General features: G+C 43.7%; 1 protein-coding gene across 1 annotated transcript; it reads left to right on the plus strand.

The window, feature by feature from the left end:
- Positions 1 to 940: 940 nt before the first annotated feature.
- LOC136638970 (monoacylglycerol lipase ABHD6-like) lies at positions 941 to 15,298 on the plus strand. The gene is made up of 8 exons (XM_066612994.1): positions 941 to 1,050; positions 3,557 to 3,713; positions 8,202 to 8,315; positions 9,243 to 9,375; positions 9,880 to 10,037; positions 13,023 to 13,077; positions 14,088 to 14,188; positions 15,122 to 15,298. The coding sequence occupies exons 1-8, from the start codon at positions 941 to 943 to the stop codon at positions 15,296 to 15,298; spliced, it is 1,005 nt and encodes a 334-aa protein (XP_066469091.1).
- Positions 15,299 to 15,851: the final 553 nt, after the last annotated feature.

A 15,851-nucleotide genomic window follows, 5' to 3' on the forward strand; every position in this document is an offset into this window, starting at 1 on the left:
AGCAATCCAGGAAGTGACCTGCTGGCCATGACACAAAGTTCTTGTGCAAAGGCAATGAATTCAAATGGGGTCTTGCACCAGGATGTCTCAGCAGCCTAGTTTAGGAGACTGAAGCATCACAGAATGGGGAGGGGGTGTTGGAAGAGATCCAAAACAGCTGCATTACAGAACAATCCTAGGCCTGCCTTTTCAGAAGTAAGCCCCATTACTCCCAGGAAAGTGCTTATAAAATTGAAACCTTAGGTACCTCTCTTTTAGGTGGGAAAGGCAGGATAAGCATGTTTTTAAATAAGAAAATAAACAGGGAGAAAATTGGCAAAAAGGGGATTAAACAAGGCCCAGTAGAACACAGTCATTGCTAGATCTGCTCTCCATGAATTTGTCCTATCCTCTTTTAAAGCCATCCGGGCTAGGGACAACCATCATACCACGTGGCAAAGAGTTGCACAGGCTAATTATGTGAACAACCTCCCTATAATAGATCTGTCATAAATCTATCAATCAGTTTCATTGGATGACCCCTGATTTTAATATTACGCCCTTTGAGTTTTAGAAAAGCAGTATAAAAATCCTTCAAATAAATAAATAAATAAATATTGATAGAGAGAAAAACTTTTATCTCTCCACTTTCTCTACACCATGCATAGTTTTATAAGTCTCAATTGTGTCATCCCCCCCCCCGACCCGACCTTTTTCAGGCTAAAAAGTCCTAAAGGTTATAGACTTTGCCCATCAGGAAGGCCTTCTGAGCATCCCAGTATATTAGCATTAAGCAGGGCATACCTGGCAGGGCTTTATTTCCCCTACAGACCTAGCAGAAGAGGGCAGTTGAATTTGTTATATGTTCCCCCTTCCCCCCCCCTTTGACTATTTTCTTCTTTTGTCTGATCTTCTGGCCTTATACTGTACAGGTAACAAAGAATCACCTTAACTAGCTGGCATGGATCCCTCAGCGATCCCGAAGATAATCCACTTTTTTGTGGGTTTTCTAACTGTCTTGGTGACCAAAAACCAATGGTTGTCCTCACTGCTCTTCAGGATCCTAATGTGGTGAGTGTATATCTGGAAAGCCATATGGAAGGACTCTCATGCTTTGGCCAGCTAGGTCAGGTCTTAACCAGAAAGCAGAATTGGATGGAATATCAGGATCCAAAAGGTCAGTTTACAGAAAGAAAGGAAAGAGAAGTAGAAGTTCTGGCTTGTCCCTGGACATGCAGGAGCCTCATAGAGAAGGATCTGAGCTCTGTAAAGAAAGGACAGGAAACAACAGTACTAAAACAGTAATAAAAATGAATAAAAATATAAAACAGTAAGAATATAAAGTAAGAATATAAAACTGTAATAAAAATGAAACCACAGTTTGCCAAACAAGTTTCTTCTTTCTTGTCTCTTTTCTCTCTAACAGAATATTCCTAAACACAAACCAAAAGAGGCTAGCAAAAATATAATTCGTGCCCTAGTTATCTCTTGCCTTGAGCGTTCCAACCTCCCCAAAAATGAGTGGGAAGGAGGTGACACACAGTGGCATCACTGGGTGTGGCGTCAGCCAGTGCAGAGCTTGGCAACCCAGAAGTTTGGCTGGGTTGGGCTGGGTCACATCACACATCACTGTCACCGCCTTAGCACCACTTTATGATTGGTACCCAGGGCAGATGGCATCCCTGTTGCTATGTCACTGGTGCCATGTACACTGTCTTGAACTCCTTGGTGGAAGGATGGCATTTAAATACGTAGGGAAAAAGATACTGTGGTTTGACCCAACCCAGATCAGGACCATGATGGGAGCAAAGGAGTAAGGTTCCCCATTCCCCACACCACAGTCTCAATCAGATACAACACATATTTTGCACAGAAAATCTAAGCACATCAGAGCTAAGCACAGTATTTTACACCAACCTCTCATTTGGGTCTGTGCCTGAGTTTTTGAATAGGTAACAGTCTCATTACAGGCATCAGGAAAACTGAGGAATAAAGGTGAATTTACACGCTATTTTTAAAAATGAATTTATTAGATAGCAGATGTGGAAGAGAAAGGATAAGCAAGGCCTTCAGTGTTCCCAAGGCTAGTAACCTCAGTATTGCTACTCTCTGCGGCCGGACAATGACTGACAGCTGTCTCTCAGAGTACAACATTTGTTCTGCTCAGCTATTTCTGACAAAGATTCACTTCGGGAGTCCTGACTTTGTCAGACCCAAGCTGACAGCTTCTCCTCCAGAGACTTGGCACTGACTTGCATGTTATAGCAGAGGCCTGGTTGATGACAGGAGATATTTCCACACAGGGCAACAAAGTATATACAGTACAAATGTCTCACCACGTGTGGACTAACTCTAATATTTGAAAAGTCTCAGTTCTGGCCCCAATCCTCTTAAAGGCCACTGGCACTAGAATGGAGGCATCTCACGTGATGGAAAAGGAACACATTGGGAGCCCATGGTATACCCCATGCACTGAAAGGCGTTAGGAGCAGGCCTCACTGGCTGAAGAGACTGGACCGGGAGAGGGTTTGGAGCATGAACAGCAGGCCAAACCAATTTCTTGGGGTTGAGAGGTGCAAGGGGCATGCCAGGAAACTGGCCATGAGGCTAGTCTAGGGAGGGGAACAATATGAAAACACAGCTGGGCAGCCAAGTGACGTTCCTTAATGGTGTATTGTCCAGACAGAGAAATGCAGTAAAACCTAGAAACCAGGCATCATGGGACTGGCCCTCTACGATCACTTGACTTTCAGGATCAGGAGGATCCAAACATGTTTAAGGATCCTAACCTCACTTCCCTGGGAGTAAGTCCCATTGAGCACACTAGAACTTACTTCTGAGTAGACCTGGTTAGGATTGTGCCCTAAGTCTCTCAAATTGTTGTCCGAGAAACTGTTTAAGCCAATTTAGAACCATTCATCCCAAAAAGCAATACAGGGTCACTTAGAACAATATTTCTAATTCTGAACCAGCTCCACTCAGTAAAAGCTATGCACATCCATTGAGCACACACATCCTGTCTGGGAGAATTTGAGGAATTTTCTGTATTCATGGGGGGGGGGTGTCGTCAACCACCTCTCTAGGCATGTGGTTCTAGCTTCTTGTTACAGAGAATTCCCTGAATTCCTTTGAAACACATACTGGTTTGTGTGTTTGTGTGTCCACATTCTTTACTGAATGGGGCTGGTTGGAAACTCATTTGAACCAGCCCACAATGAGCTGAGGTTCGACTGATAATCATTTCACCTATGAGAAATCCAAAATACAGGACAGTATACCAATTCTGTGGCTGTAGCAGATCCCCATAAGCTCTATAATGCTAGTTCTAACTGGACATCATCACACATCCTTTCTGTGGAGAATCACCATTCACAGGGGTGACATTACAGGCTAGCCACTGGCCAAGGGTGAAGGCCTCCTGGCCAGGCTGAACCTTCAGTAGCAGTGGCAATTCTCTGTGTGCCATCAAGGCCCACGTAAGAGGATGCCATAGGGGTCAGTGTAGCATTTTGCCCCAGGGTCCTAGCAACTTGGTGCTGACAATGCTTTTTCATCTTGATCCTCTTTCTCTCTTTAGGTTCAAACGTATCAAAAGGGATGTACAGGTGAAAGATGTGGAGTATGAGGGCTTCAAATTTAGTTACTTCTGCAGAGGGAAGCCTGGCCCCCAGCCATCCGTGCTGATGCTTCATGGGTTCTCATTCAACAAAGACATGTGGCTAGATACCATCAAAGTAGGTTTTGACTTTTCTCTTCAGGCCACGCTGTTGCCGGGGCAAAGGTGGTCACATGCATTTCAATCAGGCTTGAGCAAATTAAGCGTTTTTGTGTCCCCTTCTTGCCTGTCAGTCTGCTGCTGGAGATGCCTGCCTCCTGAGAGTGTGATTTCTGTCAGTGAACTAGCGGACAGGGCTGGATTACCAAGAGATGAAGTATATGAATATGAGACCAAAAATAGAAATTTTTGGAGGGGGTGTTCGAAATCAACTCCGACTCCTAATGTTGAAAACAAATTGGCAACTTAAAAATTCTTTCACTGAGTTCTATGATTGGGGAAAGTCCCAAACCTGCAGATAAGGAGGGCTCACCTATACATTCAGTTACCGTATACCAGTGTTTCTCAAACTGTGGGTCAGGACCCAATAGGTGGGTCGCGAGCTATTTTCAGGTGGGTCCCCATTCATTTCAATATTTTATTTTTAATATATTCGACTTGATGCTACCCTGGTCCGTGACTGCATTTGGGGAAATGTTACAGACCTGTACTTTTATACAAGCTACTATATATATTCTTTTAACAATGATAGTAAATGGGATTTACTCCTGGGTAAGTGTGGGTAGGATTGCAGCCTAGGATTGTTAAAAAAATTTCCTGTTTGATGATGTCACTTCCAATCATGACATCACTTCCAGTGGGTCCTGACAAGATTCTCATTCTAAAAAGTGGGTCCCAGTGCTAAATGTGTGAGAACCACTGCCATACACTAAGAGCAATCCAGAGACTGACAGAAAGTTGTGTAGGGGAAAAGCACTAATGCTTCTAAAAGGATATATTGGAGAGATGGGGGGTTCTAAAGTGGTGCCTGACTATGGCTGCAATTCTAACCACACTTTCCTGAGAGTAAGCCCCATTGAACAAAATAGGACTTACTTTTGTGTAGACCTGGTTAGGATTGTGCCCTTTGATGGAGAACTGGATATGGGTTAATAAATAAACTAAGTTAATTCATGTAAGTCAGAGGTGCTCTTGGTCCATAAGAAAGCCAATTCAAAACTAGGAGTGCAGCCTGTTGGGGATAGGGTCACACCTCCTCCGCCTAGAAGGATGAGGTTTGCAGTTTGGGTACTCCTCGATTCAGCATTGGCTTAGGCGGCAGGAATGTTTTGACCCACCTCTGAATAGTATAAACTGCATCCATTCCTAAAGAAAGTAGATCTGGCCACAGTTCTCCATGCCCTCGTCACTTCATGTGTGGATTATTGTAACCCATTGAATGTGAGCAGTGGCGTCGCTAGGGGGGTGCGGGCCACACCGGGTGACGCGCACAGGGGGGGTGACATGCTAAAATCATGGTGATTAGGAGTAACCCCATCATATTGTATACCGTTGGATGCAGAATTTCGAGCAGAATGCAATGCAAAAAACCAGAGTGAAATACCTCCTTTCTATCAAAAGTTACAGCCAAAACACTGGAGAACAAAAAATGCATTGATCCCTATGGAAAGTGAAAGTGAGCCATATCGCGTGTTTACTCGTGAGTAGGCAAACTTGCATTAGTCTGTCATAAAGGGAAGGCTGAGAGGAATCCAATGACATCAGAATGGTCCTGATCCAATGAATGCAGCCCCCAAAAACACCTGAGAAGAAAGTCCCTCCCTCCAAGCAGATGAATGTATTGAGCCCTATGGAAAGTGAAACTAAGCCTCATGGTCACGTTTACTCACGAGTAAGCAAACGTGCCTTGGCTGGTGGTCAGGTCAGGCCAGGCAAAGGGGAATATGAAGCCACCAGAATGGTGCTGATCTGATGGAACTGGAATTCAACAAATGCTCCAGACAGCAGCCCCCCCACACACACACACACCAAAAAGGATCAAAACAGAGGCTTCAGCTGATAAGGTGAACTTTTTGGAGACTTGCCAAGCCAGGTGGATCCTGACAGTGATCTGGTTTAAACAGAAGTTTTTTAATTCAACTGGGCACTGGGTAGGGCTGAAAACCTTACTGGTTTTGGAGGGGGTGTTATTGAAGGCAGGCTACAGAGGAAATTCACTTGGTGGAACAGGGCAGGCTTCTGCTTATTTAATTATTTGTTTTACTTTAATTATTTATACTTATTGATTTTAATTTGCCTGATGATGTCACTTCCACCATGACATCAGTTCTGGTGGGTCTTGGACAGATTGTCATTCTAAAAAGTGGGTCCCAGTGCTAGAAGTTTGAGAACTGCTGCAATAAGGTGTTAGTAAGTTGACACCCTTGGGGGTGTGCGACACCACTAGTGAACAAAATCACTAAGATCACAGTTTGGAGGAATAATACCATCATGTTATATATCAATCAACGCGTAATTTCATGCAGAATGTGTTCTGTCTTTGTTCTATCAAAAGGTACAGCCAAAAAACCAGTGGGGGCGGAGTGATGGTACATCACCACACCCGCCACCTGGGGTGTTGCCCCGCCCACTGCAAGGGGGGTGACACGCTGTTCTCCCGCACGGGGTGACGCAAACCCTAGTGAGGCCACTGAATGTGGGGCTGCCCTTGAAAACAGTTCAGGAAATTTCAACCTAAGGCCTTCCAGAGACCCATTGGTTTGATCATATTATCCCTGTGTTGGTCCATCTGCACTGAGTGCCACGGTGTTTCAAGGTTATTACTTTTAAAGTCCTAAGCAGCTGGGGACTTCAATATTTGAAGGACTGACTTCTCCCACATGTACCTGCCCATACACTTCTATTATTTGAGGCCTTGTTTCATGAAGGCCTCACCTCAGTGAGGTGCAATTGGCAGGAAGTAGGAATCCTCTCATCCCTCTCCTGAGATGTCCAAATGGCTCAATCACTGGGGCATTTTAAGCTTCTGGTGAAGAGCTACCTATTTTGGCTGGTCTTTGACCTATAACCTTGTTGATTTGCAGCATTCTTGGTTTCTATTTTATTTATATTTGCTTCTGTTTTAAAAAAATGTTGTGTTATTGTTTTAATTGTAGTAAGCTGTCCCTGTAGGGGCAGAAAGCAGGGAACTTTCCTCCTCCAGACCCATTACCCAATTTGGCAACAACGCAATGGTATTACCAAAAGGGCTGTTTTGTTTAGGGGAATTAGTACACTACCCTTACTGGAACCTCAGGATTGCAGGCCGGATAACAAGACAGCGTAATGCAGAGAAATTCCCTTTAGCTTAAAGAGGAGACTGGGAGAAAGATAACTTTTAATAAAAGATTATAGTTTTATTACAAAAGCACAAAGGTAAACATAATGCACATGGAAAAATGGTAAATATATGTTTCTTGGTCCTAGTACTTGAATCTAGTGTACCTAGCTTTCATGGTGGTTGCATGTAAAAAGTATTTGGTGCATCCGAGGAAATTAGAAAAAGGAAAGGTTGTAGGGAAGGATTTTATGGGTCCCTGGTCTGCCAAACCCAGTTGCTAAGATGGGGAGAGAAGGGGAGAAAAAGGCGGCGTAAAGAAGGGAAAGAGTTCCAGATGCAAGATGTAGAGCAGTTGGATGGGGGGCGGGGAGTCCTGTGTGAAGGACCCTCTGACACAACACAAACGTGTTGTGTCCTTGGAGGGGGGAGCCAGAGAGAGAGCATGTGGCAGAAGCCCTCTTTTAAAAGAAGGGGTTTAAAAGAAGGGGTTTGCTCTTTTAAAAGAAGGGGTTTGCTGGCTGTCTGAGCCCAAGTAAGCAGCTTGCCCAAGTAAGCCCAAGTAAGCAGCTTGCTTACTACCACACAACAGGGTAAACATTGAAAAGATCAGGATGTCCCTTATCAGCAAAATTCAATGGGGTCTAATGGCTATCTTCCTAGTTGGGGGAACTTGGGCAACCCAGGAAGGGAGTTCAATTTTGCATAAGGTACTTAAGCAGTGATTGGGTTACAATGAATACAGTAATGTAGGAGACTGGGTTAAAACAATACAATGAATAGGAGACACTTAAACAATGATTTACTATGGCAGACTTCTTCCTCCTAGGGAGGTGCATTTTGTAACCATGAGCTTGTGAATTGACCAGAGTTTTTGGAAAAGTGTGCTGGGAGAAGTGTGGCCTGCATTATGTTTTAGTAACATAACCAGATATAAAATCACAACTAAGGAAAAAGGGGATTTTCACGTAACAATGGGAAAGAGTCATGCACAGAACTGACTCTAACATGAAGCGTATGTTGTGCACTGGCCATCTTTAAGTCATTTCTGCACAGCGTTGCATATATGCAACAGAGATCAAATGTGTATACCTGTGGGCTGGGCAGAAATGGGTCAAGGTAGTGAACATACAGGCTTTTCTGAATAGGAATCCTCAAGACAGTTGCCTCTCCTGTGTTTTAGTGTTGTGTATTCTCTGAAGTATTCCCTTCATTATAAAAGCAAATCTGCTGGATCCAATGCCAGAAGCAGTCATCAAGTCCTTTGACTGCTCTTCCCTTTGCTGCAGTAGAGATGCAGTAATCACTGCTCTGATTCTGTGGTTCCTTTCCAATTGCATCTTTTCACAGTTCTTTCCAAGAAACGTCCACTTGATCTGTGTTGACATGCCTGGTCATGGAGAAACTACTCGCTTGCTGGCAGAAAGTTACACAGCAGAGGCTCAGACCCAAAGGATACACCAGGTAAGGTCTTTCTCCAGCTACACCAAAACACAGTCCACCATGAAGGCTGACAACTGCTGGCTAGAATACCTCCTTTGTAGCCAAAGGCATTTGCTGATCAGTTAAGGGTTGCCATTGTCATAACTTTTTGATTGCTCGGGTTGGGGCAATTAATGTCCATCAGATTGTCCCTGCTATGCAATACCTGCACAGGAAAAGGTCTCAGCTTAGTACAGGCAATTTTAGAAAAAAAAATTGTATGATTCTTTCCATCACATTTCACTTGTTCATTTTTCATATTTATATTCAATAGATATTATTAAATATATATTATATTCTCCAAGGAATAAAAGAAAGAGCTGAAGCACATCTTTGAGTCCCAACACATATTCCTTTTATTGTTTTTTTCCACATCATCCCATGTCAAACAAGTTTTACAAGCGTTTGAAGTGTCACAAAACCCTGCAAAACAAAGCATTCCCAGAGGTTATTTTATTTCGTTTACAGCCTATGGGAGCAATATCTAGGCTAACAGGAATGATCCATCATCAGACACTGCTGAGACCTCTCTACCTGTAAGAGAGAACAATGGATACCACAGATCTTTGGTGTAATATTGCAAGATTGCCCTTGCATTTGTCTTTGTGAACTGAGAGCCATTCTTGGAAAATGCCCTACAGCACTATTTAGAACTGGTACATGTAACACATCATGTCTTCAGCACAAACCTCCTAGCTCCCTAATCCTATTGCAATTAAGACTAAATACATGTCCATGAAAGAATTGCATATTCATCCCTCTTACCCTGCTTCTATTTTTCTCTGCTCCCTCTGGTGTCTCCTTTGTGTCACCCTTGCAGAGCAACCCCCCACCTCCTCTGTTGTATAGTGCCATGAACATGGATGACACCATATAAAGAAAAATCTTTACTTATCTCTCTTATTTCAGTTTGTCGAGTGCGTTGGTCTGAATAAAAAGCCTTTTCATCTGGTTGGCATGTCTGTAGGCGGAATGGTGGCTGGACTTTATGCGGCTCAATATCCATCGGAGGTCTGCTCCTTGTCCCTTCTTTGCCCAGCAGGTAAAAGGTTTAAATTCATTATTGTCAAATTCTGGGCTGGGCCCAGTCCTGGGGGACCTTACCTGCACTCTGCCCACCTGCCCCATTTGCCTCCCCCGGCTCACTTCCCAGCTGGATGGCTCTTCACCTCTGGCCATGGGGGGGGGGGAGGCAATGTCTGTCCCTTGCACCTTTCCTGGCCTGCCATGCTTTCTGACATATATTGACTGCTAGGGTGGAGAGAAAGATGTTCTCAAGGCACTTCCTCCTCCCTCCCCAGTGGCCCAAAGGAGTTTGCAGGGCTCCATAGGCTGTCAAGGGGCTCATAGCAGCATAAGTGAACTTTGAAAATCTAGAGCTACTGCACAACACTAGATCTTCAAAGCAGACTTTTCGGCTGCTGGGGCCCTGAAGCAGATTGACAGGCACCTAAGATGGGTTGCAGCCCTGGCCCAGGTGGGCCCATCCTTCAATATCACTGCTAGTCAAAGGGATTAAAACTTTGCCTTGCCTGCCAATTCTCAGGTGTGCAGAACCCAAGAGACAACGAGTTCTTCAGTCGTCTGAGGGAGCTGCTACGAGTTCGGGATGCGGAGGGCAGCCTTGTGGCTACTCTGACTATGAAGGAGGAGGAAGATTTGCTCAGACTTGGCTTACACCATGACACTCTCATTAATGTGCAGGTGAAGGAGGAAGGCTGCATTCTCATCCAGTCTCTGATATTATCTTGCATTCCTGCACATCTCTCTCCTTAACCGCTTTAATGGGGTGGGCAGGAGAGATTGTGCCTGATCTAGAGGACAGCTCAGTAAGAGGCTGTTTGGGCAAGTCAGAACCTTTCAATTCCCACCAGAGATGTCTCCAAAGGGCTTTCAGAGAGGTGCTGTAGAGGACATTTTCATTGCTCAAAGGAATCATTCAATAATGTTGTTCCCTTGGCAGCTCCTGCACCACTTCCCACCCTCTTGCCAGTCACTTTGTGTGCTCAGCAGCACACAAGGACAGGCCAGGAGAAAGGACCCAAGCCTGCCATTCAGCAGCAAATGGCTGGGAGTGAATGTGGGACAGCAGGAGCAAGCACCAGCAGACCTGTTGTCATGTAGTAGCAAAGGCTGCATACCTGAACTTCCTTGCTTCCAATCTTGCCTCTACCATCAACTCCCAAGGTAGCCTTAGGCAAGCCTTTCCCTCTCAACCCCAGGTGCACTTTTTTTTGGGGGGGGGAGGGAACTTCTTACATCACTGGGTTGCTGTAAGGAGTACATCAAGGTAATACAGTCACATCACAGGATTGTTGGTGTGATTGTTAAGAACAGCTGGTCCTACTTGCACATTTTCTCCCATTTAAGTTCTCACTTGAGAATTGCAGGTGCTTTTCTTCTCCAACCTCTTAAAGGGACAGCACAGGATGTTTATATTTTGTCCTGCAGGGCCTGTGTGCTCCTTTCTCTGGGCTCTTAAAAAAACATTATTTACAATACTACATTACTTATGTCAAATTTGGCATTTGTTGTGCATGATCATTAATTGGAGTAACAGGGACAGCTTCTTTCAGTGCATGCCTGTGTCTACTCAGAAGTAAGCCCCACTGAGTTCTATAAACCTGACTCACAGGTAAGCATGTACAGAATTTTTGCCTTTGTATCTTCCTCTTCCTGGATATTTGGATTTGCTGCAGATACTACCTTAAGTGCAAACTTCCTGGATATTTGGATTTGCTGCAGATACTACCTTAAGTGCTAATTCTTGATAACTACTATTTACGACCCCTTATTTCCAGGGATGTGCCACAGTCACTGTGCTGAGTCTTGAGTCGAGTCCCAAGTCTCTGCTCCCCCTGACTCAACTCACTCAAAAGTCATAATGGGCAGCCTTAACAACTCGTCTGGAGTCATTTTTCAAGTTGTTTTGAGTCCAAGTCTTTTTGAGAAACTAGTCGAGTTGCAGAAGCAGCCGGAAAAAAAGTGCGCGCGCGCACACACACGCACACACGAGGCACAAGCACAAAAGTGAGTCTTGACTTGAGTTTGAGTCACAACTCTTTTCCAAGTCACTGTCATGAGTTAGCCCCAAGTCATTGGTGTGCGTATTCGAGTTTCCCACAGGCTGGGAAAAACCTGCTTTTTTGCACCTCTAGTCCAAGAGACTTGAGTTCCTAACCTTGCTTATTTCTTATGGGAGAAAATTCCCTTTATTAGTCATTTCAAAGTCTAAGTTTTCTGGTCCCTAACTCCAACTTACAAAGGGGAGCCCCTGTATTCATTAATCAAAAAGCTCACTTTGCATTATAAAACTGGACCAAATAAGTGGATTTTGTTTCATTTTTCCCATTTCTATAGCGATGCTTTTGGTAACTATATTTTCTTGATTAGGTGTGAGACCTTACACAGTTGGGGTGGAACCACTGGTTCACCCTCATGGAATGTATCCCATTTGATATATTTCTTTGTTAAAAGCTGTGTTTCTCGAGTATTATATAATACATTGTTTGCCCTCATCAACAGTCCAGGACTAAAGCCCATGAGTTGAATTTTAATTACCCACATCATGGACAGCAAAGTTTAGGCCCCTCCAGGTATTCATAAGAAGCTGCCCTACACTGAATCAGACCACTGGTCCATCTAGGTCAGTATCATCAGCACAGAATTTTTCTGCCATACCTGGAGATGCCAGGTTGAACCTGGGGCTTTCTACATGCAAAGCGCGTGTTCTCCCTAGCACATAGATTCCATTAACCCATTTCTGCCCAGCCCACAGGTGTATGCATTTGATCCCTATTGCATATATGCAACGTTGGGCAGAAATGGCTTTAATGTAGCACTTTTCCTAGGAATAAACTCTGATCAGAATTCAAAGTATATAAACCTTCTACTGTAAGCATATTCTCTCGCCCCCCCTTAACAAAAAGATACATTGCTCAAAATCTTGAGACAAAAACTGCTGCTATTCCTATTGATTATGATATTCTGGCTGCTGCAGAAAGTTCGTCAAACCCAACTGCTTGCTGGTAATCCGCTGTCAGGATTACACTGGATCTGTTTCTTGTAAGAGATTTGCTAGCTGGCTTTTCTTTTCTTAACACATATGCTCCTTCCTCTCTTGCATTTTGCAGGAGGGTTAAGTCCTCTGGCATTAAGAGAGATTATTTTTAGTTTAATCATAGTAAGAGAAAAAGATTCCCCACCAGGACAGTTTCACAAAGCTCCATAGAGAGGTTGAGTGACATCCCAATATGTTAACACTGTGCCATTGAATCAAGTGCTAGATTGTGATAAGGGCACTTATTGCTACAGTATGTCCAGTTAACTGCCTTGCAAGGTTTTTAAGCCATTTCTGCCTAACGTTGCATATATGCAACAGGGTTAAAATCTGTGCACCAGTGGGCTGGACAGAAATAGGAAAGATGAGGGTTTCATTTATTTAAAAGATTTCTAAATTATAATAACGCCAGATGTATAGCTTAACCATTTCTGCCAGGCCCACAGGTATATACATTTGGTCCATGTTATGCATATGCAACATTGGCAGAAATGATTTAAACACAAGACTCCAATATACTATATAGCCACTTAGTGCCTTTAGAAAGGAACACTGACATACTCCTGCCAGACAAGAGTCTTCCTTTCACAATCTTCAAATGACTCACCCAAGACTTCTCTCCTCCGCAGCTCCTAAAGGGATATCTCAATGATCCAAGACCACACAAGATATTTTTCTTAACATGTAAGTATAATAACCAGTGTGGAATCTGCCTGGACCATTTCACTGATTACAGAGACAAACTCTAGTTTCCCATCAAGAGCAAGAACTGCATCCAGTAGGATATGCAGTTGTCACAACCAGAGAGCATAATTCTGGGCTCAAGAATACAGCTCAAGAACTAAAACACAAAGTTTTTGCAACAGACAGGCTTGTGCAGACTATTGAACAAATGTGAGGCTGAAGATTCAAGTTTGCCATCCTGAATCAAAGAGCCATATTTATCCATCTTCTTTAAGCAAACTCTTAGGTGTTAATAGTTACTCCTGCCTCTCACCTACCCTTGCAGCACTTGCATGCAGTAGTAATGTCATTGCTTCCAGTTAATAATATTAATAACAATAATTATTATTATTATTATTAACAGTATTCATATACCGCTTTTCAACAAAAAGTTCCCAAAGTGGTTTACAGAAAAAAAAAATCAAATAACTAATGGCTCCCTGTTCCAAAAGGGCTCACAATCTAAGAAGATGCAACACCAGCAGACAGCCACTAGAAAAGACACTGCTGGGGGGAGGTGGGCCAGTTACTCTCCCCCTGCTAAAAAAAAGAGGAGCTCCCACTTGAAAAAGTGCCTCTCACCAGTTAGCAGGTGTTACTGCTAACATGCCCTTTAGTTATATGCTCAACCAGGGGGGAGTGGCTACTCTTCTGTCATGTGGTCCTATCTGGGAGGAAGCTCTTCTCCTGTCATTTTCTTCCATTAAAATCATCTTTTGGTACCCGTATGCTTTCCATGTGGAGCACACAGAGGCTTGGGAGAGGTGTAGGGTAGGGTAGAAGAGCAGCAGAAGGGAGGAAGAATTAACCCTGCTCCCTCAGTGTCACATAGCCCTCAATACAATTCGCCACCAGTTTAAAAAAAATCAAAACACAGGAGATCCTAATTATGGATCTTCAGTCACCTCTCCCCATGTAGTTTCACACACTGATAGAACAAGCCCTAACTCTGCTTCTCTAAAATTGGAAAGATTTTTTAGATGTCACCAGTGAGGAGTCCAGACTGAGTCTTTTCAACAACATGAGTAAGATCAATGTTCCAACACAAATCATCTGGGGAAAGCAGGACCGGGTAAGTTATCGATCCGTACTTTTAAAGTTACAAGATTAGAGGGGGGGAGGGGAAAGGACACTATTCTCTAATTCCATCTCTAAGGTATTTATTTAAATTTTATATTTAAAATTTTTTTCCCTGGCCCTCAACACCGTGCCAGATATTTGATGCAGTCCTCTGGCTGAAATGTTTGGAGGCCCCTGATCTAGAGAAAAGGAAGCAAGGAAGATAGTTACAGAAATGGGGGATTATCAATACTGATAATTGAGGCTTATACATTTTGCCTCCACAATGCGCTTTAACCCACTTCTGACCAGCCCACAGGTGTACACATTTGATCCTTGCTGTGTATATGTAACGTTGGGCAGAAATGGCTTAAATGTTGAAACTGAAACTGCTGCTTCTCTTCCTGCAAAGTGGCATTGGGAAGAGGAGATTCACAGGGAGGGGGTATGTCATGTGCATGTAATTCTCTCATCCTACTGGGCTGCCTTCCCCTTACACAGGCTTAAGCTTCATGTTAATGTCATATGCAGAAGAGAAGTGGCAGCCAAGTATGGTGATGGAAGAGAGAAATGGAGTTCCACCCCAAACATACTGTTTTCCATTTCAGGGAGGCAGACTCCCTCAAGTGTTTGACAACTTCTTGTCAGAATTGTTGAGTAACAGAACAGGATGTCTAGAGGGAGATTTCAGAATGTCCTTCTCTGCACAAGAATTTCTGATAGGCATTGGCCAGGGATGATTTTAAACTCTGGATCTGGTGCATTGAGACAGGAAAGTGGAATTTATCATTCGCTTCTGGCTCTGACCTTGCAGCTGGGTCACTGTCAGTGAATGACTCAGAAGCCAGACCCAGAAAAGAACATCAGAGAATGAAGGCAGGAAGCCAACAGCAAAACTACAGAATATTTTGCATATCTGAAAGAAATCCTCCTATGTGTTGCACAGGTCTTTGATCCTCCCGGAGCTGACATTTTGGCCAAGGCCATTCCCGACTCTCAACTATACATGCTGGAGGAATGTGGACACTTCATAACGCTAGATCAGCCGGAGGCAGCTGCAAAGCTCCTCCTCCATTTCTACACTTGTGTTTATGGCAGCCCAGAGAGAAAGAAGCTGACATAAACCTCATTTAAGGAAACAAGCAACTGGAGTATTCAAATCAACTTCCTACTCTGGAAAGAAAAGCCTATGGAAATGGTATTCTGGACATACTTCCCCCAAACATTACAAGATGATTTCTGAAAGATGGTTCTGCCCAGACTGAATTCTGAACATGTCAATTTTAGTTTTTAATATGCAATTAATTGCATAAAATGTGTTATAGCTTGATCCCATTCTTTCCCCCCTTTCAAAAGTAGACAACAAATCCTATTTTGACTCCTCTAAGCTCAGAAATGGACAAATCTGCCAATTTTTTTTTACCCATCTCAGTATGCAGTGCATGCTGCTTCAATGCATCTTGGGATATCATACAGGAAATGATTTGTAGACAAGGAATAGTTCACCAGCAGATGCTATGGTGCAACTCAGACCCATGCAAGTCCATGTTGCTCCATGAAGGTGGATCAGGTCCAGGAAGGGGCTTGGGATTCGGCATGTGCCACTGCCGATCCCGCCCACATCCTGTACATAAGAACATAAGAACAGCCCCACTGGATCAGGCCATAGGCCCATC

Source organism: Tiliqua scincoides, chromosome 2 (assembly GCF_035046505.1).
Source record: "Tiliqua scincoides isolate rTilSci1 chromosome 2, rTilSci1.hap2, whole genome shotgun sequence".
Lineage (NCBI taxonomy): Eukaryota > Metazoa > Chordata > Lepidosauria > Squamata > Scincidae > Tiliqua > Tiliqua scincoides.